The 23,791-nt window shown below is 47.4% G+C and overlaps 1 protein-coding gene across 1 annotated transcript; it reads left to right on the top strand.

Moving 5' to 3' along the window:
* Positions 1-1,766: 1,766 nt before the first annotated feature.
* On the top strand, positions 1,767-23,498 carry PIAS4 (protein inhibitor of activated STAT 4). The gene is made up of 11 exons (XM_087769142.1): positions 1,767-1,892; positions 5,240-5,675; positions 11,685-11,769; positions 13,534-13,575; positions 13,991-14,081; positions 14,445-14,573; positions 14,661-14,766; positions 18,171-18,244; positions 18,406-18,566; positions 22,109-22,239; positions 23,182-23,498. Exons 1-11 carry the CDS (start codon positions 1,866-1,868, stop codon positions 23,385-23,387), a joined length of 1,488 nt encoding a protein of 495 aa, XP_087625268.1. The 5' UTR covers positions 1,767-1,865; the 3' UTR covers positions 23,388-23,498.
* The last annotated feature ends 293 nt before the right edge of the window (positions 23,499-23,791 follow it).

Raw genomic sequence — 23,791 nt, 5'->3', positions numbered from 1 at the left:
ATTAAAGGGAGGTTACGCACGCGGGCAAGAGGGACTCCAGGCAGGGGGGAATGTAACTCCATCTCCACAGCATAAATATTTTGCTGCTTTTTCCTTCTCTTCAGCACTGCGGGAGGCCATCGCTCCACCTCCCTCGGCTGCAGCATAAGAATGCTCACACAAATCCAAGCTGCTCCGTCCCCACGCCACCTCACCCAGCAGCTACAGTTGCTGCTAAATTCCTGGCACAGCTGCTAAATTCCCGGTCTGTCCCCTCCACCGGTCACAGGCAGGGACCGGCAGGACAGCGGCGAAGCTACACCCAGGATGGATTTGGCCCCTGTCTCTCCGGGTGTGACAGGATGAGTTATCAGCTGTTGGGGTTACCATAGCAATCCTTTGAATTTTTAGCACCGATACTGGCTTTTGCCAGACTGGAAGGGAACACTGGGGAGCCTGATTAACATATCAGCCTGCCTAGGAAACTAGCTAATTGCCTTTTTGTTTAATTAGCTTGTGGGGTTGATGACAAGGAGGGGAAAGTGCTGGAAAACCTCTCCCAGTGCAGCGTTTCACCCTGACTACTGGGGTTACCTCCTGGTAACTCAACCTGGAGCTGGGCAGGGCACCACTGTGCCCTCGCTGCTTAGAAATGGAGCAACCAGATCCCAGGGGGAACAGTATCGGGCTTAGGAGAAATAATTTTTGCCTACATAGAGGGTATTTTTTCCCCAATCGCCCACAGGGGGCACAAACGCTGACCTGTGCAGAGGGCAGGAGGTCTCTGGGATGCCATCGCCGCGGAGCAGGCTGGTTTTGGCCACGAGGTGCCACGTGTGCCCCAGCAGGGAGCGCGTCTGAGGGGGAGGCATGGCGGGAGGCTCTCGAGGCCCCTGAAGCAGACGCGCAGGGGTGAGCGGCATCCCTCGCTAGCGGAGGATGTCGGAGCGTCTGGCAGCTCCAAGGTCCGAGATCCAACAGGAAAATCTGAGATTTTCAAGTTCAAGCAGAGGCTGTCACAGGGTGAGGAGGAGGATGGTTAGGCCGGTGTCTTTTTGGGAAAGCACACATCCAAAAGCACCCTTTTCTTGTTTTTTTCTCCAGAGTGTTTTCTCTTCAGAAAAGCCTACAACAGCCGCCTGTTCTTCAAAAGCGTTTCCCAGCCAAAACACAAGCGATTGGATCTGGTGCTTCCAGCATTCAGGACACAACTGCCCCCAGGCATCAGTGCCAAAGACACCCTGGGGCGAAACGAAGCACCTCGGTGTTTGGTCAGGGGCTGGGGTGCGGGGGGAGCCCCTTCCCGGCCCTCCCCTCCCGGGGCCCGCAGCCTCGGCCCGGTTCCTCCAGGTTGGCCCCAGCGCTGCCCTCCTCAGCGGGGAGGGTGAGCAGGGCCCGGCCACGCTCCAGGGCGGCGGAGGGGCTGGTGTAAGGAAACGGGACCCCGGGACAAGCCCACCGGGCCCCGGGGCTGACCCAGGCCGACACCGGGCGCAGTAAGGCCTGGCCTGGGGCATCCACCTGCCGCCATTTTGGGGGCACCACACATCGCTCCCCGGGGGGGCTGCGCTGCCACCCGCCCGCTTGTTCCCAATCTCTTGCTCACTGCAGGGGACGTCTCCAGCCCCGCTCCTCCGGGCCGCGGCCCCAGGGGCGGCTGCTCCCCCCCGACGCCCCCCCCGGTTCCCGGGGCGCTGTCCCTTTAAGGCACCCAGGAAGGCCGGGCGGGGCGGGGCCACTGCGCCTGCGCGGCGAGGCTGCGGCCCGCGGGGAAAAGAACGCGCGCGCGGATTGGGCAGCGCGCGCCTCTCGCGGCCCCTCCCCGTCGCCGCGAGCGTCACGTGACTCGGCGGCGGCTCCCGGCGCGGTGGACGCTGGAGGCCAAAATGGCGGCGGAGCTGGTGGAGGCGAAAGTGAGTCAGCCGTGCCCCCGCCTCGCCGGCGGGGCCTGGGCCGGGCCGGGCCGGGCCGGGCCGGGTAGGGCTGGGTGCCTCCCGGTGGGGGGACCGTGGGCGGGCGGCATGGCCTTGGCTCTGGCCCCGGCGGTGAGAGCCGGGGGGCGGCGCCCCGGGACCGCCCCCCCCCCCCCACCCGCCCTTTTACCTCAGGGGCTGCCCCGCCTCGGCCTATGGGCCCGGCCGCAGCCCCTACCGGACCCCAGGCCTGGTACCTGGCCCGGCTCGCAGCCCCGGGGAGTCGCCCGCCCCTGGGCCTGTGCCTGGTCCGCCGGCCCGGGCCCTGGCCTCCCCCGCAGTTAATTCCTAGTGATTAATTAGCGCAGGTGGCTTCCCCCCGCCGCCTGGGAGAGCTCCTTCCCCTGCTCCCCGGGCCCCTCGCCTCCTCCCCGCGGAGCCCCGGGGGCCAGCCGTGTCCGGGGCCCAGCCACTCCTCCGCGGCCTGCCCTGGGCTCCCTGTGGCCGGTTTGGGGGCGCGGAGCGGAGCTGTCCAGCCGGGCGGACGGAGGGCTGAGGAGCCCTCGCAGCGGCCCCGGCCCGGCTTTGCCCGTCTCGCCGTGGCTGAGGGGATGGCAGTGGGACGAGCAGTGCCCGGCGCTGGGGGTGTTGGGGCAGAGCCCCCGGCTTTCGGTGGTGGGGAGGCTTAGGGCAGCCTCTGAGGCTCCTCCGCAGTGGGGTGAGGTGAAGTGTCTTCACAGCAAAGATGCCTGAAGTTGCATTGTGCTTCCAAGGTGGCTTGTGCACCCCATCGAGCCTTCTGGGGGAAAGAGCCCCAGCTCTGCTGCGGGTTTCCCCTTTTCCCTCTGGGTTCCCGTTCACTGGCACCTCTCTAGGAGCCAGGAGTTCTCCACATCCCGCTATTGGTGCGTGGCAGCGCGGAGGACCAGCAGGCAGCTCTTGAGCAGGCTTTACCCAACAGTGTCATGGGGAAGCTGGTGCTGAGGGTGCTTTCTGAGGGACGCTAATGGATGGAAAGTGTTTAGCAGGATCAGCTCACCAGTGATGATGTGGCTAGATGGTTGCAAAAATAAGATTTGGAAGAGTCTTGTTTTAGGAGGCAGGGCCCTCTCCCTGCTGTTGAGTCCCTCTCGGTGTTGTGAGCTGAGCCCAGGACTCTGGAGGAGGAGATGTGCTTCAAGTCGTCGTGGTTGTCCTTACAGCGGGTGTTTGGCAGGCTCAGTGCCACTCACATGCAAGGCTTCCTCGCAGGGAGGAATAGGCTTTAGCATTAACGATCTCGGTAGTTAATGTGATCTCTCTACTGCTCATACCATCATGCAGGCCCAAGCCGCAGTGACAGGTTTTCTTTGTCTGAAGCTTGTTCTTCTGTTCCTGCTCAAATCTGGTCATCCTTCTGCATCTTAAATCCTCCTAAATGTAAACTGCAGAAGACTGTCAGCTCAAACTCCACTTTGTGCACCGACAGTCCCAAGTGACCGGTGGTGTAGGAGCGGTGAGTGCAGGAATACCTGTCTGCTGTGCTCCTGTGACTTCCCTGGTACCACACTGTTGAAGTATTTATACTGCCTTGATGTATTTATCTTTGCAAATATGCTATTTATCCTCAAAGTGCCTCAGAGAGTACAATATGCTCTCCATTTGGAGAAAACAGACACTAGATTTCTCCAAGATCACACAGGTGATATCTAGTGAAGCAGTGACATGAATCCAGATCTCTTGAATTCTGACTTTCTGGCAATTAAACATCCTTTCTCTCTTTTCTAAAGTTATCTGCCTTTTTTCCTCTCATCAAAGGTATTTTGGGACACATCATGCTGCCAGCGATTTTAACTACAACTGGTGACGTTTGTGTAACATCTCTTGGGCTTCCAAATTAAATGACAGATTTAATGAAAAAAGGAGAAAATAAAATGACATTTTCTCTGTAGTCTAATTCCCACACACGCAAAAGTGGTTGTTAAATGTTTCTGGAGTCAGTAGTAGCTTCTTCATTTAAAAAAAAAAAATTCTGTATCTGTTTTATTGCAGGAAATTACAAGGCTACTATTAACTTCCACAGAAATCTGTCTTTTATGCTTTTTTTTTTTTTTAAATTTAATCCACAAACAAGAGTGAAGTATAGACTGGGGAAAAGAGACCTGCTGGGTCTCTGCTTCTGTTTCTTTTTACTGTGGGACAGCTGGGGTTTCTTCTTGAATTCCTGTGTTTTCCACAAACCAGGAAGGATATTGAGTGACTACGTGTGGGTACCTATCAACTATATTTTCAGGGCAGCTTGAATTTTCAGAAACATTTACTTGATAAGTTTGTCTTGCGCATTCATAAGGCTGCTTTGTCATGAGAGAACTGAAACATCAATCTCGCCAGACTCTAGCAGTAGTTTTAACAGAAATAATTTCTAGTTCTTAGTCTGATGGGAAGTTGCCGTATGGTATAGTATGGTCTTTGAATCTGCTGACAGTTACAGACCTTCTGAGTTTCCACAGCAGCAAGAGAGTAAATTTTTGAAGATACAGTTTTTTACTGCTTATCAAAACACTGAAATCGATAGTACCAGTGCAACAGCAGAGGCGGCTACTGGCTGTGATCATGGGGGAGTGCTTGACAAAGCACCCAAATAGAGTTTGGAGGCATTGTTCTCATGGGAACATACTGCTCTCTTTAATAGTCCTGTAATATCTTTCCATAGTCTAAGATACATTATATTTTTTTAAAGATCCTGTATATGTAGGGAGGACTCTGGAGGTTTTTTTTGTCCCCATACAGATAATATACAGGTGCACTGAAATACAGTATGAAAGGATTGGTGGCCCTGGTTCACTTAAATGTCAGCTGCCTTCCAGTTCACATTGCTTTTCTTCCTTTGCCTTATGGTCATACCATTTTAGATGCAGTTTTTTAATGGAGCTCTCTTACCCAAAGGTGCCTGGGAAGTTTGAATGCTTTGAGCCTCTGTGGTAAAGGAGTTAATGCGCTCAGCTGTGTGTGGGGCCTGCTGTCTGAGGTGTTTTCCTTTGCGGTCACTCTTGCTTCCAGTCGAACTGTCTTGAGGATGCTTAGCTTTTATCACAAATGACTTTTGAGTGATTTGATGACTGTCATGTTGTTTCTCTGATTTTGGTGATATTTCAGTTGATGGTCTTCTCTGTATTTGCTTTGCTCAAACAAGTACCTAAGAAATGGGATGCTGATCAGGTGAATAACAGCTGGTTTGAACAGAAGGTTTGGTGTCTTTCTTATAAGGGATTTTTTTAGTATTTTGGATTCCAGTTATAGCGTATGGTAAGAACTGACGCTTTGCATTCTTATAACTGTAAGAACGTTTTTAATTTTTTTTCCCCTAGAACATGGTGATGAGTTTCCGAGTCTCAGATCTTCAGATGTTGCTGGGTTTTGTTGGCAGGAGTAAAAGCGGACTTAAACATGAACTAGTCACCAGAGCATTGCAATTGGTCCAATTTGACTGCAGCCCTGAAGTGTTCAAGAAAATTAAGGAGCTCTATGAGACTCGCTATGCCAAGAAGAGCTCTGAAGTTGCGCAGCCTCAGCCGCAGCAGCACCGGTCTCCCGAGGCACTCTCCATACATTCATCGTACGACCGCGGGAGCACCGTTGCTCGGACTTCTATCTCCACTACTAATATTGACTATCCTGCGCTCTATGGGAAATACCTTAACGGACTGGGAAGGTTGCCGCCCAAAGTCGCGAAGCCTGAAGTTCGGCTGGTGAAACTTCCCTTCTATACGACCCTGGATGAACTGTTGAAGCCAACAGAATTAGGTGAGTTTTCGATATGCTGGTGCGTGTTCGATGGACTCGGTCTGAGAAGGAAAAGTGAAGCAAGTTTGTCAAAAAGGTGATGGTGTTTTCAAGGATCTGTGAAGTCATGTGGCAGAGGAGAGACTGATGAATATGGTGGTGGATGCCCTCCTCTCCCCCCTCTCTCCCCTCATACTTAGAATTTAGAGATGAATATTTATATGGGTGTTTTTTTCCCTTGGCTTAGAACAGGAACGTGATCACTTTGAGATGTGATTTGAAAGCCTGTCTTGTTTGGCTGTAGCTTTCATATCCTTCGTTGGAAATGCTGCTGCGTAGCATGTTGCAGTCTTTTGCTGTGAATCATAATCTGTCTTCCAGCTCCGTAATTTGGCAGTATATTGATGAAAATCTTTCTGTGTTGGTGTCGCACCTGTGCTAAGCAAGTATGCGGGCGTATTCTCCCCTAATGCTATTTTTCAGTGCTTGAACTACCTGACCTAAAGCCTCCTATGGATGACAGAGGGTGGTACACACATCAAACAGTATTTCTGACTTGTTTTTTGTGCTTGTCAGAGTTATCTGTGCATGATGCTATGTATTTTGAGGGGCAAGTAGGGAAACTGGAAGAAGTGCTTTTTCCCACCGTGGGCCTAGGAGACTGATTTTTCTTTATTTTAATTCTGAGAAACAAAGAGTATTGTCACTGATGTTAAATATAACGTTCTTGTAGCAAAGACAGTGTATACAGAGGAGAAATATCATTGCAGTCTGATGAGCGTCAGTGTCTCATAAAGTCAGCGTGGTAATATCAGGCTTCACTACTAAATGAACCTAGACTTGGCAAGCTGGTCTTTCTTTGCTGAAAAAAATGTTTGATGTGTGTGCGGATTGGAGGAGAAAAAAAATAGATGAAGATATGATTTGTGCAGGTACAAAAAAAAGGAGTAATTCATCAGACTTTGTAATTTTCATCTTCGTTTGGAGGCACTAAATACGTTAATGCTGTGACCATTTAAATAGTTGAGGGCTGACTGCCAGTGTAAAGCTAAAATATTTTAAATGCTCTTCGGGGAATGGGTTAGTTCAGTCTTAAATGTGGGGTGGCATTTGTTAGTCAGGAATGCAAATGTAGTATTTTGAAGGAAAACAAATTTTCAAAAGGTGGAAACATCCGGAGAGAGGAGAAGAGCCTGGATATACTTACTGTGATTAACAGATTTCGTTAAAAGTTGACATTAAATCTTCTACATCAGATCAGAACTGAGGTCTCATTAAATGTAGTGTCTCACCTCTGTTAGCTGACACCTCCCTTGGGTCAGCTTGTTCCCTAAAGCATATTTGACTAATTTTCCCTTTTGATGAGAGCGTTTTCTGCGTAACGGTGGGGGATTGGTGGTGAGTAGCTGGGTATGAACAGATGTTCAGCCTTCATTGTCCCGGTCAGCCGTTCAGAACCTAACGACGTCTTCTAGACACTTGCTTAATTTTCCCAACCTGGTGACCTGCAACTATAATTCCTTCTGCCTGTGCCAATGTGAATAAAGAAGTATTTGTTTCTCTGTAAAACTGGGGTTATTTCAACACTGCGTAGGTTTTTGCTGCTCCCCATTGCTACCTGGAACAGCCCGGTGCTAGAATAACTTTGACATCAGAAGTTACGCTTGTATGGGGCTCTGCTTAGTGTGGAAGGATGATAAAACAAAGCACTCTGAGGAAAATGGAGTGTTTTTCCATATGGAAGCTACACGAGTTCATGCTTTGTTGCCCAGATTTCACATTCTGTGTTTGGACCAAGCGTAAGCTCCTTGTCAACCTCAGAAACTCGTAACATGGGAGTACCTGGAAGTGATTTAAGATCTCAGATCCATTTAGAAGCACCCAGTTGCTGTTGTAGTACCCGATTTCCCTAGGCTACAAAAGAGGTATTTTAAGCATATAGCCATGGTGGGAGTAGGGGAAGCTTAATTTATATGTTCTGGGCTTCAATTGGAATTATCTTTATTAGTGAAAAGGCTCTCTTGCCTCTTTGAGATGATTGCCTTGAGATCAAACGTGAGGTGGGCGAGGCCTAATTTAGTCTGTAGGCAAGCAGATTCCCTGAAGAACTATCAAATTGCCATTAGACTTGTAGACAAAGGTGGCTTCAGCTAAAAGCAGATAGATTAGGTCCATTGCAAACCAGCTAATATCTCATGTTTGGTAACTGCACACACAATTTCAGTCAATTTAAGTATTGAGTTTAGCATCTGAGTTATCTACACAAAAACAGCTTCTGCTGCAGCTTTTTGGTTTGGTCTAAGGATGTCAACATGAAAGAATTCTTCTAATTTACTGAAATCGCTGCAATTCTCTTGGGTAGATAAGGCTTAAAATTAAGATTGATCAGATACCTTTTTAGAGGGAATGAATACTAATATCTTTCCTGCGTTGTATTTTAAGTAGCTAACAAGCGGAGTATTTATGTGAGCTCTGGTATCTGAGCACCTCCCTGATGAGTGTACTTATCCTCTGGCACCTTTTTGGGTAAAGCAGTGTGAATATAGTTCTTGACAATAATAGTGTGCTGTAAGGAATTCTGAATGATTTTTTTGTTCCGAATGTTAGCTGTGACAGCCTGTACTCACTGCAGATACTGAGGCTTCTGGTCTTCTCCTGGAGACAGGCCAAAAGAGATCTTGCGGTGCAGCTGTGGGAGCAGAAGGCCGTGTAGACTGGGAGGTCCTGCCACTGTCAATGTAAACAGGATTTGTTTGGTTTTGCCCTTTTGATAATACCTGCCTTGCTCTTCTGTCGTGTGGAAGTAGTAAAGCTGCTGCTGCTCCAGCCCCCTCCTCCGAAGCCAGACTTTAGTCGCTGTAAACAGGGCCACCGATTTTGTGGGAAAGGCAACTGCCTTTCCCGACTGCAGAGCAAACGCTGCTGCGTTGGGCGATCTCCAAGGAATCCTAGCAAAAGCACGTGCTCAAACTGTTGCTATATCCACCTAAACAAACTGTGGTATGCATTAAAATGAGTGCTTCTGCTGCTTAGAAAAATAAAAGATGTCATACAGTCAACTTGCCCTGCCTCCCCAGGCGCCCGCATGAACACAAATGACCTTCAGTCTAGTCAGAGTAGTTCCAGTAGCCAAGGAGGAAAAAAAACAACAACCCACCTATATATTGTATTGTGCCCTGAAGTGGGCTGTTTTGGAGGTGTAGGGATGTGAATGAGGACTTGCCACAAGCTCCTCACCTCTACAGAAGCCTCCTGCCAGCAGCTCATCTCTGGCTTTGGGATCTCCAGTCACGGTGATGATAATATAATCTCTCTTTCGTGGAGGTATATAATGCCTTTAGCGAGTTTGACCAACGAGTGTCATAGTGAGGATGTTACCTTTAAAAAAAATGAAACAAAACAAAAATCCCCTTGGTGCAGGGAAACCCTAAAACCCTGAAATCAATGTAGTCCGTATTTTGTATGGCATGGTCTAGCCCGCCAGATCGAGAGCTGCGGATGAGGTTGGCTTCTCAGAATGGGAATCCATTGCAATTACGTTGGGCTAAAGTCTTGACTATGGTTTGCCAAGTCCTTTTGGGTTTTAGAAGTTTTATGCCTTGACCGATTCTGAGGATTGCTGATCGAGCTGTCTTAAAAATTGATTTCCTGCTCTTGTCAACTGTTACAATAAATTGATCCCAGCAGCCGTTCTACACGTCAAGGAGCTGAGTTGTATGCTGAGGCATCTGTCCTGGAGAAAGGATGAAACTCAGTTACCTTAAAATATTTAGTTTTAAAAAACTGTAATTTTTTTTCTGGCCGCTCAGCAAAGAAATGAATAGCTGATTAGGTACCCTAAAAGTGTACCTCCTGGAGTTTGGGCTTATTTTCCAGCATTAAGATTTTGAAGGAGAATTGGGTCTCTACGCAGGTCTGTCTTGGAGCATTTTTTCTTCCAGTCCTTTGGGGAAAGTTCTCTTGCACTTTATTCTGAAGCATCCAGTTCTGATTGCTGTTGGCAACAAGGTATGCATGGACACATCCTGAGTCTGTTTAGCAGTCTATCTTTTTGATTTTTTCTTTCCCTTCAGCGCTTTTTTTTTTTTTTTTGTCTAGGTAACAGTGGAGTGCTTTGTGTGACTCTTCAGCAGCTTTCTGTGAGCGCAGTTGAGAAGTACCTCTCAATTCTTGCCCGAAGAAGGGTCTTTCACAGCGAGAAGTAGAGAAAATGGGGAGCATATGCTGCTGCTGCTCATCTCTCTTACTTCACGCGCAAAGAGGAGAGCTGTTAACTAAGTAGCTGTAGAGGAACATAGGCACCTGACTATTTTTTATTTTCTGTAACGGTGGTTGCACAGTCAAACTGTGTAGCCCATTGAGAGCCCGTGCTTTGCAGCCAGGACTGCTGTGCAAACTCGCCCGCGTACCCCATACCTCGGCCCCAGTGCGGTACTCACTCCTGGTGTGATGAGCAGCTATTTGTTGTGTCACAGAAATGAGCAAATTACCTGTTTTGACATTCAATAGTGCTGGGTTTAATGCTAGAATATTTTGCTGGAGAAGCAATAGCAAATTTGTCGGATACTTCACAGGGTTTGACTTCCATCCCTGATGGCATCCGCTGACGGTGCCGGTCAGTGCTGCTGCTTTCAGCAGCCAGGCGCTTTTTTTGTAGAATAAGGGTGAGCTGATATAAATGCAAAATAAAACATGAACAACTTCTCCGTTTTCCTAATCAGGTTTGCTTTGTCTTCATGTAGGTCAACAATCAGGGGGACAGTGTGTCTATAGACAGTTATTTAAGCAATAATATTAAAACGATGAGTTGGTGGTGGTGTTCTTACCATTCATCACTTTCTAAAAATAACAGTCCTTAAGAAACGCTTTACTTCTCGATGGTTGTTTTGGTCAAGACACATTTGGATGGAAACAGGAATTAAACTAAAAGTTCATAAAGATACCTTAATTTTTTTAATTATTTCCGAAAGCCCTTTTTGCATTTTTAAAGCTGAATTACCAAAGGGAATTATCCGTAGTCAGTGAATCAGATTGTCACTGGGGCTTCCAAGATCTCAGAGGTGCTAAGGTTTTATCCTTCCTTCCTTCATCTCATCTTACTCATAGACAGTGAAGCACACTTTTCTACTTCTCAGATTCTGGTATACTGGCTTTGAATAAACTAGCAATTGAAGTGATGCAAAGAAAAAAATGCAATTCATGCTAAAAAGAAAAAATAAAAGCTGTTTTATCACTTCCTGTTCTGTGCGTTTATCCTGTGACTTTCACCAGCCCAGGGCCTTGGCTTCAGTTGGAAGCGTGTACTGACGATAAAACTTAACCTGTTTAATAAAAGGGACTAAGCGGAAGTCGTAACATAAGTTTTCCATATCTCAGGCTTCATTTTAACCATGTTAAATGCATTTGATCTTAAAATTGTCAATAGATAAAAGGCCACAATTAATGCTGGGTTCTCAGTTAAGTGTTTCTGGAAGTGGACTGCTGCAACACCCTACCTATAAATGCTCCCTCAAGGTCATGTGTTTGTAAGTCATGTTTTGTCTCTTACAGCTGGTTTTTGTGATGCTTTTTTATTATCTAAGCTGATCTTTGCTGCTGTTGTTTCCTTTCTTTTCCAGAATCAGTCTGATCAGTCTGGTGGTTTTGTGCTTTGATGTCATGCATAGGTCTCTTCTTATGCTTCTTTGAGTTCTAGTCTCCACACTGTGGTGCCACTTATGGTTTGTTCTTCTATGAACACATGATTGTTGGCTCATTGATTATTTGAGGGGAGGAAAAAATGAAAAAGCAGGCCCAAATCCACTGTGTACTATTAGTGTGCTAACTAGCAAAACAGGCAAGCAATAAATGAGCAAAGCTGTAAGCAACAGTAGATTTACCAAAATGCATGATGGCTGTAGTTCTTCTATGGGAAAAAACGAGACTTAGAAGTAAGCGTAGCTCAGAACATAAAAAATCACCGTGTGCTTAGCAATGTAAGAAGAGCTAGATATTATCAGTTTGATGTACAGTCTTTTTTTTCCTCTTCAGTTCCACAGAATAATGAGAAGCTTCAGGAAAGTCCGTGCATTTTTGCATTAACACCAAGACAAGTGGAGTTGATCAGAAATTCCAGGTACTTCTCATTGGGTATTAACAGTTCAAGAAAACGTAGCTGTATAATTCCTCTGCGTTCCCTCTCTGTGGAAGCTTTTGTCCTCTGCAAGGAAACACAGTTTGTTTGAGGTCATTAGCAGACAGGCCACTTCTCATGTAAAGCAAATAGCTTTGCGGGAGGTGGGAGGTACAATTTTACCGATCTAAGTCCCTAAGTTTCACTTCTGCTCCTCTAATCTTGCTTTTGAATAGTATATTTGGGCAGGAAAAGCAGTATGAAATTGTTGATGACATAAATTCTCTGTTGAGCTTGTGTTGTGACTATTTGCAGATTTCTCTTTGCATCAAAAGTTCAAAAGCTATACGTGTAACGCTGTTTGCATCTGAAAGCAAGCTTCCTTGTTGTAAAGGATACTATAGTAACTGTGTAAGAAAACATCTTGCACCAATTCGGGTTCACCCTGACCTCTGTCGTGATGCAATTTTTGATTCAAACAATGAAACGCCTAAGAGATGTCAGTGCAGGCAGTAAAGCTTCCTCTTCTGCTGACCTGCTCCCTTGGTCCTTGCTGCTGTGGAAGGACAGCGATGCAGAAGAGGTCCTCCAAAATGAAGTGTAAAACCTTTAAATATTTCTCTTTACAGTAAAATCATACTATTATTATAGAGTTGGAGAAAGATGATGTTTCTTGAATATCCAGTGCTTGATTACTGTTGTGATCCCAGTAGGTCAACAGCAGCAGTGCAGGGGAAGCTGTTTGAAGACTTAACAGAAAGGAAATGATACACCACAGAAGTCTTTAAGGGTGATAAAAGACTACACGTGTTGTAGCTGATTCTTGATGCTCTTTTCTCCATATATTCAGATTTGTGAGAAAACTTCCTCTGTCAGTAACACAACTTAAATATTTCATAGCAGGGGTTTCAGTGGGAGTCCAGAATGATCACTCAGTGCAGGTCCATCTTCTTCCACTGCTTGTGGGTGGTACCAGATGTGTTTCCCCCAGATCTAAAACTGCCGCATCCGCTCCTGCCTGTCAGCTGAACTGAGGTTCTGTCCCTTCCACCCCTAAAATCAAAACATTTATACTAAAACACTGCATTGGAATGTCAAACACTTTCAGAGGCAAATCAAGACTAATTTGGGGACCTTATCTAACACCTTGCATCCTGTGCAGAAATTAGAGTATGTTTTACACCTGTGTATAAAGACTCTTAATAAAATAATACCCTTGTTCTGGGATATGTTGCTTTCCTGATACCAGCTGAAATCCTGTTATGAATAGCACTGCTGAAGTTAGCAATGCTATCAGTTGTTCTGCTGGTGCCATAATACTTGGTTCCTTGGTTTGCATGAACAGCTTTAGTTGAATAATTGAACAAAGAGAGTCTTCAAAGAATACTGTCAGGTAGACCTGACCTTAAAACCTAGTTTTTGTAAGTGCTTACAAATCAGCAAAAGGATGCCAGGCAAATCGATGTCTTTCACCCAACACTTCTACAGTTTTGAAAACCCAGAGAAAGGCTGTAGGATGGTGCATTAGGAAAAAAAAAAAATTACAGGACCACAGATATTTGCAGAGAATTGCACAATTTAAATAAAATTCTGTAAAGTAATGCTTTAAAGGTCTATTAAAAAAAAAGAACTAAAACTCTTGAGTCTGGCAAAAGTGACAGCTAATTTTGGTTGATATGGGGAGGGTTGTGTCTTGGGTTTTTGTTTGTTTTGGTGGGTTTTTTTTTACATAATTAATCTGATGTTTCTGTTTCTTTAATTTACTAGGGAATTGCAACCCGGTGTGAAATCGGTTCAGGTTGTGCTAAGGTATGTCTGAGCATGGGGTTGATTTAACATCAGGTGCAGAACAGGGGAGGAGGGAATGGACTACCAAAATATATTAACTTTCAATGTGGTTTTCATGACTACAAAGATAACTTACTGTAAATTGTTTGTTCACATGCCTAACACAAGCATCTTAAACTCTACTTTCTAACCTCTTCCTGCATGTATTGCTTGAGTTAGTGCTGCAGTAAAAAACAGCAGTGTGTCAGGTTTTGCTGCCTAGGTATCAAGCCTGCATCCGATCTGGGAGAGCCGAGTGGAATTGGCTTTGCTTTGGCCAGATGAGGGAGCATGGGTTGGTGTGGTGATGGTTGGCTGCTGGTAGCTGTTGATGTGCAGAGAGCTTTGAACGTGCAAACAGCATGGGGATATTGAGAGATGTGTCGTTTCTTTACAGAATCTGTTACACAGACACTAGTTCTCCTCAGGAGGATCAGTACCCTCCGAACATTGCAGTGAAAGTGAATCATAGTTACTGCTCAGTGCCGGTAAGTCAGCCCAGCCAGGAGGTGTGACATTGCCACTTTGGAAGGACTTGTGTAATTTAGAAAGAAATTGGTTTCCTGATGTATGCAGACAAGAAGCCAGAGTATAAAAGTGCACAGCTTAGTTTAAAGCTAATTTTTTAATGGATTAGCTGTGTTGTTAATAAACTGTTCTTGCAAAGAGACTCGATCTTTTTTACTTTGCGCTTGATCTGCTGTTCAGCTCCCTTCTACCCCCCTCCTTGAAAACTGTGGGTGAGTTGAATTTGATGAAGCTGATGAACAGATGTACCCACATAGAAGCATCTTGAGGGAAAAAAAAAAAAACCTATATATATATATATATTTTTAATCTTTCTGCCTTAGGGCTACTATCCATCAAACAAACCTGGAGTGGAACCTAAAAGGCCCTGTCGTCCCATCAACCTCACCCATCTCATGTACTTATCTGCAGCGACCAATCGCATCACCATTACCTGGGGGAATTACGGGAAGGTATGTGCCAAGGGAAATCGTGCGGGACTGCGCAAATGAGTGCAAAAGAGCAGCCTCGCTCATTCTTTCCCTTCCTTCCCTCGTTAGAGCTATTCCGTGGGGCTGTACTTAGTGCGGCAGATGACCTCAGCAGAGCTGCTGCAGAGGTTGAAAACCATTGGGATCAAACATCCAGAACTCTGCAAAGCACTTGGTGAGTATGTCTGCTTATGAGGTGGCTCGGGGAGGTGCGCTGTATGCCTGTCAGACTGCGGCATTCCTAATAGCCAGGCTGCTAGAAATATGCTTGGGAACAGCTGCCAGGTTTTATACAATTTCTTTCCTCCAGTTGTATAAAAACACTTTTTATTTGAACAGACTTGCTAAGCTGTATGTCAGTCGTGTGAAATTGCCCCAAATCTGTGTGCAAGTGCAGCACTTCTGCAGCGCGCGTTTCTCGTGGCTCTGCAGAAGCTCTGAATCACTTTAGTTGGATTTAGAATTTGTCCCCAGGTCGTATCGTGGTGAGTGCCGCTGAGGGCCATTGTCGTTCTGATGCGAATGGCTTCATGCCTTCACCTGAGTAATTATGAGCTGACGAACATTACCACAGCACCTCGGCCTTGACCCGCACTATTGCCAAAGGAGATTTCTGGAGCAAGGGATCCTGGTGAAAATGTCCTGCTGCCCCAACCCCTCGTGAGTCCTAGGGGCTGGCAGTGGGATTTCACCACCAGCACTTTCATATGCGTTGAGAGCTTCAGAGAAGAGATGATCCCAAGAGATGCTTATCCTAGACCGCTCAGGTAAATCATCGTGGTATGAGGCAAATGCAAAACATTATTGAAAATGAGGGGAAGTTACCTTTCCAAGGCAGAGTCTGACTTGCAGCTCATGAGAGTCTGGAGGATTTCCAGTTATTTAATGTTACCGGAGAGAGCATTCTTACTATTTAGTTCTGCATGGGAGGTCTAACACCATGGATCGTGATGGTCTTTAAAACGTACTATTCAGATCATAGGCAACTCTTACTGAGTATAAGAAACATAATCTTGAAGATAGATTGTATTTCATAGGGGAGATGATGATTTCAGGTATGTCCGGTCTTCAGATGCCTCATGCGCATTGTGGGACACACTGCTGCTTCAGCCAGACTTTTTTGATCTTCATGTTAAGTGCAGCATTTCTGCGGCAGATGCTGAACGCTTCTCTATCTGTGTGCCACGCTGAATAGTGTCCATGGCAGTCTTGATCATATTAAACCACTCTGACAGCCAGCACTTACCTGTTGACATAAGAAATGAAAATTTCCATTTGTTAAATATCCGCCATGCTCAGAAGCCCGAGGCACTGGCTCTGCTCCCTTTTTTGCTGTTCACCAGAACCTTAAATGAATTGAGCAGAGGCTGGCTTTTGAGTTGCCCTAAACTGCAGAGGATCCTCTCGTTCTTCTCTGGCACTTCTTGAAACCAGGCTCAGCAGTATGTGCTGCTCCCTTTGAAGCGAGCACTTGCAGGATGGCCTCTCCACCGAGAGTGGCAGGCAGAGGTTCTGAAAGCAGCTTTCTTGCCTTTTCCGCTTGGTAACAAGCGCGTGCCTCCAGTTCTACTGAGTTAGATAACTAACGGCTTTGGCTGGACTTTGGGGCAGAGATGAGTTGCTTTTGGTGACCTTAAATTTAACCAAATAGGAACGTTGTCTTGTTTGAGTTCCTCTGGCCTGTTACTGCTTGGAAGTTGTTTGGACATCTGAAACTGGCAAGCGCAAGTAGCTTGTAAACTTTCCTTTATAGCTCTGGTCTGTTCTGCAAATGATTCCATTTCATGTTCGTTGCAATATCCCTCAGTACTCACTAAAGCTACACTTTGACTTCGGTTGCGTCTTGGGGCTGACTCATCTTCCTTTGCGTATGTTTCTGTGACTTTAGTATAGGAACATTGTCTGAAAACGGATACGCTTACATACATGGCTGTGGATCCAAAAGCAGTCTTAAACCAGCTTGATTCTAATCAGGAGGTCCTAGAAAATGCCCATTTCTCCTTGCCATGCATCATAGTAATTGATGTGCAGAGACTGCTCTTACAAAGAACTTTATGAAAAATTGAGCTTGGATGAAAAGTCTCCTAATGTGAAGAAAACAACACCAAATCTTGTAATCTTGTGGGAATTTCACATCTGAGAAGTCACTCTCTAATTAGAGCTGTGTGTTGCAAAACGGCATGTAGCCTCATTGTCTGGAGACGTCTTGTTATGATTTGAAAAGGTCAAAATAAATGGTTGACTTGCTCCAAAGAAAAATGGTGATGGAAGTGTCAGAGGCCTTTGCAGACAGCAGTGTTAGCAGCAGCTACTCTTTAGGAGTTGGGTAGTAGTTTCAAGCTAATTTTCTATGTTGATTCCGCACCTTGATGCGGGACCTGCACGTGTGGGACCTGCACGTCTGCTGCTCTTTTTGATTTGCCTGCAGCTCCTCTGGGTTCTCCTTTCGGGATGCAGCAGTGGGGGCAGGATTCTCTACCTCCTTTCCCAACGTCTCTTTCCAAATATATGCTGGATCGCTGCTTGTGACTGTTTTTGCATGGCTGCCTTGCTCTTTGAGCTGTCCGCCCTAGTACCTCTGGGTCTGTTTGCGGTTCCTGTGAAACAGTCTGCCGGAATAAATGAGCTGGCGAGTATATAAGCTGAAGAGTTACAGCCCAGTAGCGCTAAGAGGAGGCTTGTTTATTTGATGGGGAAATGATGGGATGTGGTTTCCCGTCGATTTGACTGTAGCCGGTGTTTGCTCACTTCTGGGGGGACATTCTCTGAATTTCAAGGGGCAGGGGGAGGCAGTTAACCCTGTCCTCTTGCCACTGATCTCTGGAGGGAATAAAATCCATCGTGCTTTTGCTAATGACCAGATAAGCCTAAACTGACTTCGTTCCAGAAGTCTTGCCATGTGCTAGAGCTCTATCCATCCACTCTCTCCCCCCCTGCGGGAAGTCCAGGTATGTGGGTGTCTTAGGCCCCTCCGAAGGGGGACAAAGTTAACTCCCAGTTGGCTGCCTTGGTATAATATTAACATGAAAAAGCTGGTCAGCAGTGTGACTTCCTCTGTGTACCCCAGCCGCCCAGCCTGTAGTTTGTAAGTAAGAGGTGGAAGGGTTGCGAAGAGAGCATCAACAGCGTAGCTGGCAGTTAGTATGCAGCCGGTTGCCCTCATCCCAACACCTGAGTCCATCCTGGCTCCTTCATTTGGTCTGCCTGGATGAGAGGCAGCACGTGCTATTTGGCTGGGAGACCTGGGTCATTGGGAAGGGGGATCTGTAAGAAAACATGAGCTTCCTCAGCCAATAACTACTCCAGCTGGCCTGTAGACCATGAACTGCCTCATCATGCACAAGGTTTTTGGCTAGCCAAGCAGCGTCTCTACTGAGCTCTGCAGGTTGCGCAAGCCTGGTCCAATGCAACAGCTTTCTGTTTGTGTCCTCTGTCCCTGACTGGCAGAGGTTGTCATCTGTGGGGAAAAGGACTCGTGTGCAGCCAGGGGCTGTCAGTGAGCTGCTTGACCTGTGCTATACGTTGTGTCCGAGGTTTGTTTGCATCTGTTAAATTTTGCGCCCTCTACTCTTACTGCAGTAAAAGAGAAGCTACGCTTGGATCCAGACAGTGAAATTGCTACTACAGGTGTTCGTGTCTCTCTTATCTGTCCGGTAAGTGTTTGCAGTATATTTTAGTCTGTTTTTGTCAAGAAATCCTATTCTACTGCCAGACCAGCTTTGCAAGCTAACGAACCTTTTTGCTTAGAAGGAAAGCTGTCTGGTGATAGCTTGGGTGGGTTTTATCGCTGATCTTCTGCTCTTTGGTTCAACAGCTAGTGAAGATGCGGCTGTCTGTCCCGTGCCGGGCGGAGACGTGTGCACATCTGCAGTGCTTTGATGCAGTCTTCTACCTACAAATGAATGAGAAAAAGCCCACATGGATGTGCCCTGTGTGTGACAAACCAGCACCCTATGACCAGCTAATAATTGATGGGTGAGTACATACACTTCTCTGTCCTCAACCCTTTCCTTTTCTCCGCTGGGTGCGGCATCTCGTCTTTTGGTCTGTGCATCTGGTTGAAGTTCACCTCAAAACAAAGTTGGAAGCTTATTCTGCTGGTGCATAATATTCTGACTTAATTGTCTTGGTGTGTTAGAGCAAGGCCTGACTGCTTGTCTGCCATTCTTAATTTTTGGATTACACTAAAGCGTTTTGAGAATCACACATGTACTGCCTCACTCTTTTCATCAGGCTGATGAACCTGCGCAACTAGCCACCTTGGTTGACTGGTATCATGGTGCATGGAATAAACCACTTTATAAGCACCCGATAAGGTGATTTTTTTGATAGGAAATGTGTTCCTGTTTTCTTGTTAGCGTGAGGTGCTCATCAGCTCACAAGCAATTCTTGGCATGCTGTAAATTTGATTGGGGGATCTTCTCTGCCAGCTGTTAAACTGAACGTCGTGCAACATAGCCCCTGAGGTAGAGGTACAAATGCAGTATTTGGAAAGATTTTTGTACAGTCTGTGTGACTGTTCCAGTACAATTTCTGTGGCCATTGTGAATGCCTTAGTGTCAGGGATGGGAAGGATGCCTCAGTAGGGACTATTTCTGAGTTTTGCATGCCTGTAGGGGGAAAAAGCAGGAGGCTCAAATCCACTGGAGGGGCAGAATTAAAATGCTTTGGATATATTGTCCAGGCTGGAGGTTTTGTGGGTCTGCCCGGGCCCCCTGGGCCTCCCACCCTGGTTCCTCTGGGGACACCCAGTGGTGGCTGGTCCCTGCCAGCAGGCTGAGCCTGTGCAGCAGGACCTTGGGGTGCTCAGTGGGCCCCAGGGGCTCCCTGCTGGGGGTCACCAGCCCCCTTGGTGTGGGAGGGGACACTGGTGCACTTGTCAGGCAAATGGGGTATGCTGGGAGGGAACGGGCTTTTGATACAGCACTTTTAGAGTGGGTTTGTGAAGAGCAGAGCACGAAGTTTTGCCCCAGCCATGCGTTTGGGTCTGGCTTCTGTCCTGGGGCTGCTGCCTGCCCTGTAGTGGGCCAGAAGGGCAGAGCCACACCAGCATCCCCATTCTCAGTGCTCCCAGTGAGGCAGCCCCTGTCTCTTCTGCACGAGGGATGTTCTCTTTCTACTGTCTCATTTTGAACGTGGCATAGTTGGAGTAGTGCTGTAAAAGCACAGGAGGGAATTAAACCAAAGCAAATTCCAAACAGCATTTAGAAAAGGGTGAGGCAAGAAATGCATGCCCCGAGCCCTGCCAAGAGTTCTCCGGCCATGAATTGGGGAAAGGTTGCTTTAGACTTGGCACTGAACTTGTCATCTGGTTTTAAGTCCATATAGGAATGGTGTTTCCCATCTCTGGGCTAGAGTTTGGTTGGTCTGTCTTTTTACCAAAGAGCAGAGCAGAGGGCTCACCATAAGCTAGGAGAGCCGGAGTGCTACAGTTCAGCAGTACAAGAACATGTTGGAGGTGATGCTCATATGTCTGAGTGAGGTTTGATACTGGAAAGCTTAAAAATGCAGTTGTGTGCCAAGAGGATTACTCTAAAAACCAGGAGATCTCCCTCTCCTCGTTGCAGACCTGGCAGACGGAGTCCTACATGCAAACTGCAGAACGAACTAAGCTGACAGCAGGGGCCACCTGAGGCAAGCCAGAAAGCTGGCGATGATGCTTGTCAGCTCCAGAAATATGGGTTCCAGAGGCTATCTCTGGAGAAGAGCACAATAAATTGCCTGGCTTTTTTCCAGGAGTAAAGGAAGGAACAAGGAGTGAATTAATGCTAACAGTAATCTCCACCCACCCCCCAGATGAGGCTTTGAGGCAACAGCCTCAAAAGGCAGGGAGCCTGTTTTATGGGCTGGGACCACTGACATCCGTAGTGGTGCTAGCCAAGCCGAGAGCAACCCTGAGGACTGGAGGAGCAAGACGCGTGGTTCTTGGCTTCTGGAAAATGGTCTCCACCCTTGTGGCTTGTATAATTGGCCTCTAACGCAGATTCCCTCAAAAGTAGGGAAAGTTTAGAGAGAAATTGTTCAGGTGCATCCAGCTCCCTTGGCACACAAGGCAAGGAAGTGAGCAGACGAGTCTCCGCCTGGGTGGTATATTCCCAGGGCCAGGCTGATCATATTCTGAGCATTGCTGTGTTTGTAGGTACTGATTTGATCCAGGAGTTGTGGCTTTTTAGGCAGTCTGAAGCAGCCTAGGCATAGATAACCTGTTTGCTTTGTCCTCTGGCCAACACCGACAGGAAAATCCAGTTCCTTCGAGAGCTCTAACAAGGCTGCTGAGACTGAAGGGGAAAGTATGAGGGGCTGGATTGTGGAACCTCCACAGGTCAGCAATGCACGTGTCCCTCCTGGATGAGGAGGAGGAGGTCGTCACTGGTGAAGGCTCAGCAGATTTCTTTGTCCCTGCTCTGCAGCGCTCAAGACTGGGTTTCAGTGCCAGATCTGTTGGATGAAGGTAGTCTTCAGACCTCCCTGAAAGTAAGCTAGAGGGAACCTGGCAGTCACAGCTGGATGTTGTTAGTCAAAAAAGGGGCGTAGGCTCCTGAGAAGGTAGGTGGTTGGTCGAGTCTAAGATCCTCTGGGCCTTGTCAGCTTTTTTGGAATTGCAGCCTTGGCGGTTGCTCTGCTGGATGACAGGACCGTCTGTGGAAACGCATTTCCTACGTGAGCTGGGAGAAAGCAGAAACTTTCTCCCACTAGTGTGCCACAAATAGTTTTTGTGAGCTTGTAAGATTTTGCCGTTAGCTCTCCTTTATACTGAAGGGAGATGCTCAAATCCAGAAGTGAATAAGGCCTTGCAGAACAGTGGTTCCAATAGCGTGTCCAAATAAACATCCCAGGCAAATGGTGGGAATAAAGCAAGCACCCAGTTTCTGAGGCACAGCGAGCCCAGAGTAAGGGCCTCTTTCTGGTTAGTGTCTCTGCAGCGAGAGATGGCTGACATCGAGGTGTCTGCGCTGTGTGTATTTTCAGTGGTGAACATGGGGGATTCTTCTGTTGCAGGAGGCTGCATGTGCTGTTTTGGTGCCTGCTGTGGAGGCTTTGGGAAATAAAAATAGGAAGGAAGCAAAGTGCTGCTTGTTGGATTGCTTATTTCCTTATGTCGTAGGATATTTTGTCTTTTGCTGATGCCTTGGTGTGAATGTACCTGCTCCAGCCCTGGCACAGCTCTACATGGGGCATCAGACGTCTGTCTGGAAGCGGTACCACAGACTTGGGAAACTGGGTGAAGAGGCAAGACTGTCTTCTAATTGCACATAATTAAAATGTTCATTCACAGTTTAGGTACATTGTCAGAAAGGACTGGGATGGTTTGCACTGTCAAAACCTGTACTTGTTTTATGGGAAATAAAACAAGCCCGTGACTGCAAGGGCTATCCGTTCGGCAGCCTTCTGCTAACACCAGATTTCTTCTTAAATTTAGGGCTGTTTAAGGTGAAGATCCAGGTTGATGACCCATCACTAAATGCATTCTGCTGATTGCCTCGAGCTTAATAGATGGCATCTTTTCTCCTGTCCAGGCTCCTGTCAAAGATCCTGACGGAATGTGAAGATGCGGATGAAATAGAGTACCTGGTGGATGGCTCCTGGTGTCCCATCAGAGCTGAGAAAGAGCGGAGCTGCAGCCCTCAGTGTCCGATATTAGTTCTAGGTGAGTATCTCTGGGGCTAAAGACTTTAAATTACTGTAGGAAGTGTGCACAAATTGCAAAACTAGAGTTCCCCACCTGGCTTGGGAAAAGCTGTGTGATACCTTAACATGAGTTTGGGTCTCGGAGAGCTTCCTCTGGATAGCCCCTTCATTTTCAGCCCCTCCAGAAATGAACAGCATTGCCAGGGTGCGTCGCATCCCTGCGGAGGAGGGCCCAGCCCAAACAGAATTATTCAGCAAAGCTGGGTTGTTGCCAGTGTGGCATTGAACAAGTTTCTCAGTATATGCAACGACCCCTAGAACGTCATCGGCAAGACCAGCCCGGAACAGCACTGTGCTGCTTTTGTGGGGGAAAGAGGATTTTGACCAGAAGGGGCTGTCTGTTGGGCAGCCCGCACGAGGCCGGCTCCTCTCGCAGCGATGTCTGACAGGGTTGGCAGTGTTGCTGTGTCTTCGGCTGAGCCAGTTCCTGGTTCTCAGGCAGATGCCTTCCAGGCGGGTGGTGCGGGTGCCATTGGGCACTGTAGCAAGTTCTGACCCCACTGAGAGCACCACATTTGTGGCATCAGCTCATTTTTAGGCGGCTGCTGGAATGGAGTTTGTTTCATGCACCCCTTTGCCTTTTAGCCTTGACGTCAGGAAGCATTTCTTTACCAAGAGGGTGGTCAAACGCTGGAACGGGCTTCCCCGAGAGGTGGCCGGTGCCCCAAGCCCGGCAGGGTTTAAGCGGCATTTGCACAATGCCTGTAAGAACATGCTTCAACTTCTGGTCAGCCCTGAAGCAGTCGGGCAGCTGGGCTAGATGATCCTTGTAGGTCCCTTCCAACTGAAATACTCTGCTCTAAGTACCACGCAGCCGTGAGAGGCCTGGAGTACTGGAGCATCCCCTCAACTGGGCATGAAGTGTCTTAATCAATCCTCTCTCTTCCCCCGCCTCTTCCAGGTTCTTCAGATGTGAACGGGCTGTTGCCCACTCCTAACGGTAATGGTGAGAACGGCAAGGCCGCTGCTGACGTTGTGGATTTAACACTGGACAGCTCATCATCGGAGGAAGAGGAGGAGGAAGATGAAGAAGAAGATGACGATGATGAGGGACCCCAACCAAAACGACGCTGCTCTTACGAGAAAGGTTTAGTTTCTGCCTGCTGACTGCGGAAGCAGCTCTGGATCTCAGAATGGACAGACTTGAATACTCTGGTGCTTATTAAACTGGAGGAGGGGGAGAATGTCCTCTCCCACCTCATCTCCCTTCCTCCCTGATCTCCTTTGACTTTCCTGTTCCAAATTAATCGTTAAAACAAGAGAAAAAGAAAAAGAAAAAAACACAAAACACAAACGGAAAAACAAACCATTGAGCTGCTTCTTGGTTGGAAAACTACCCCACTCAAAGCCTGACCCTGAACTGGAGTCTGAAGTAAGGAAAGTGTCTTAAGCCAGGCAGTCAGAATCCACAGCTCGCTGGTCTCTGCTGCCCTTCACCAGGACGGTTTGAAGGAGTTCACCTGCAGATCTACAGGACACCTAACTCCCGTGCATCTCCAAAGCTGTGTGCA

Source organism: Nipponia nippon, unplaced genomic scaffold (assembly GCF_047370975.1).
Source record: "Nipponia nippon isolate SJK-2023a ecotype South Korea unplaced genomic scaffold, ASM4737097v1 scaffold_31, whole genome shotgun sequence".
NCBI classification, from domain to species: domain Eukaryota; kingdom Metazoa; phylum Chordata; class Aves; order Pelecaniformes; family Threskiornithidae; genus Nipponia; species Nipponia nippon.
The sequence above is the reverse complement of the archived record's forward strand: the minus strand, read 5'-3'. Positions and strand labels throughout refer to the sequence as shown.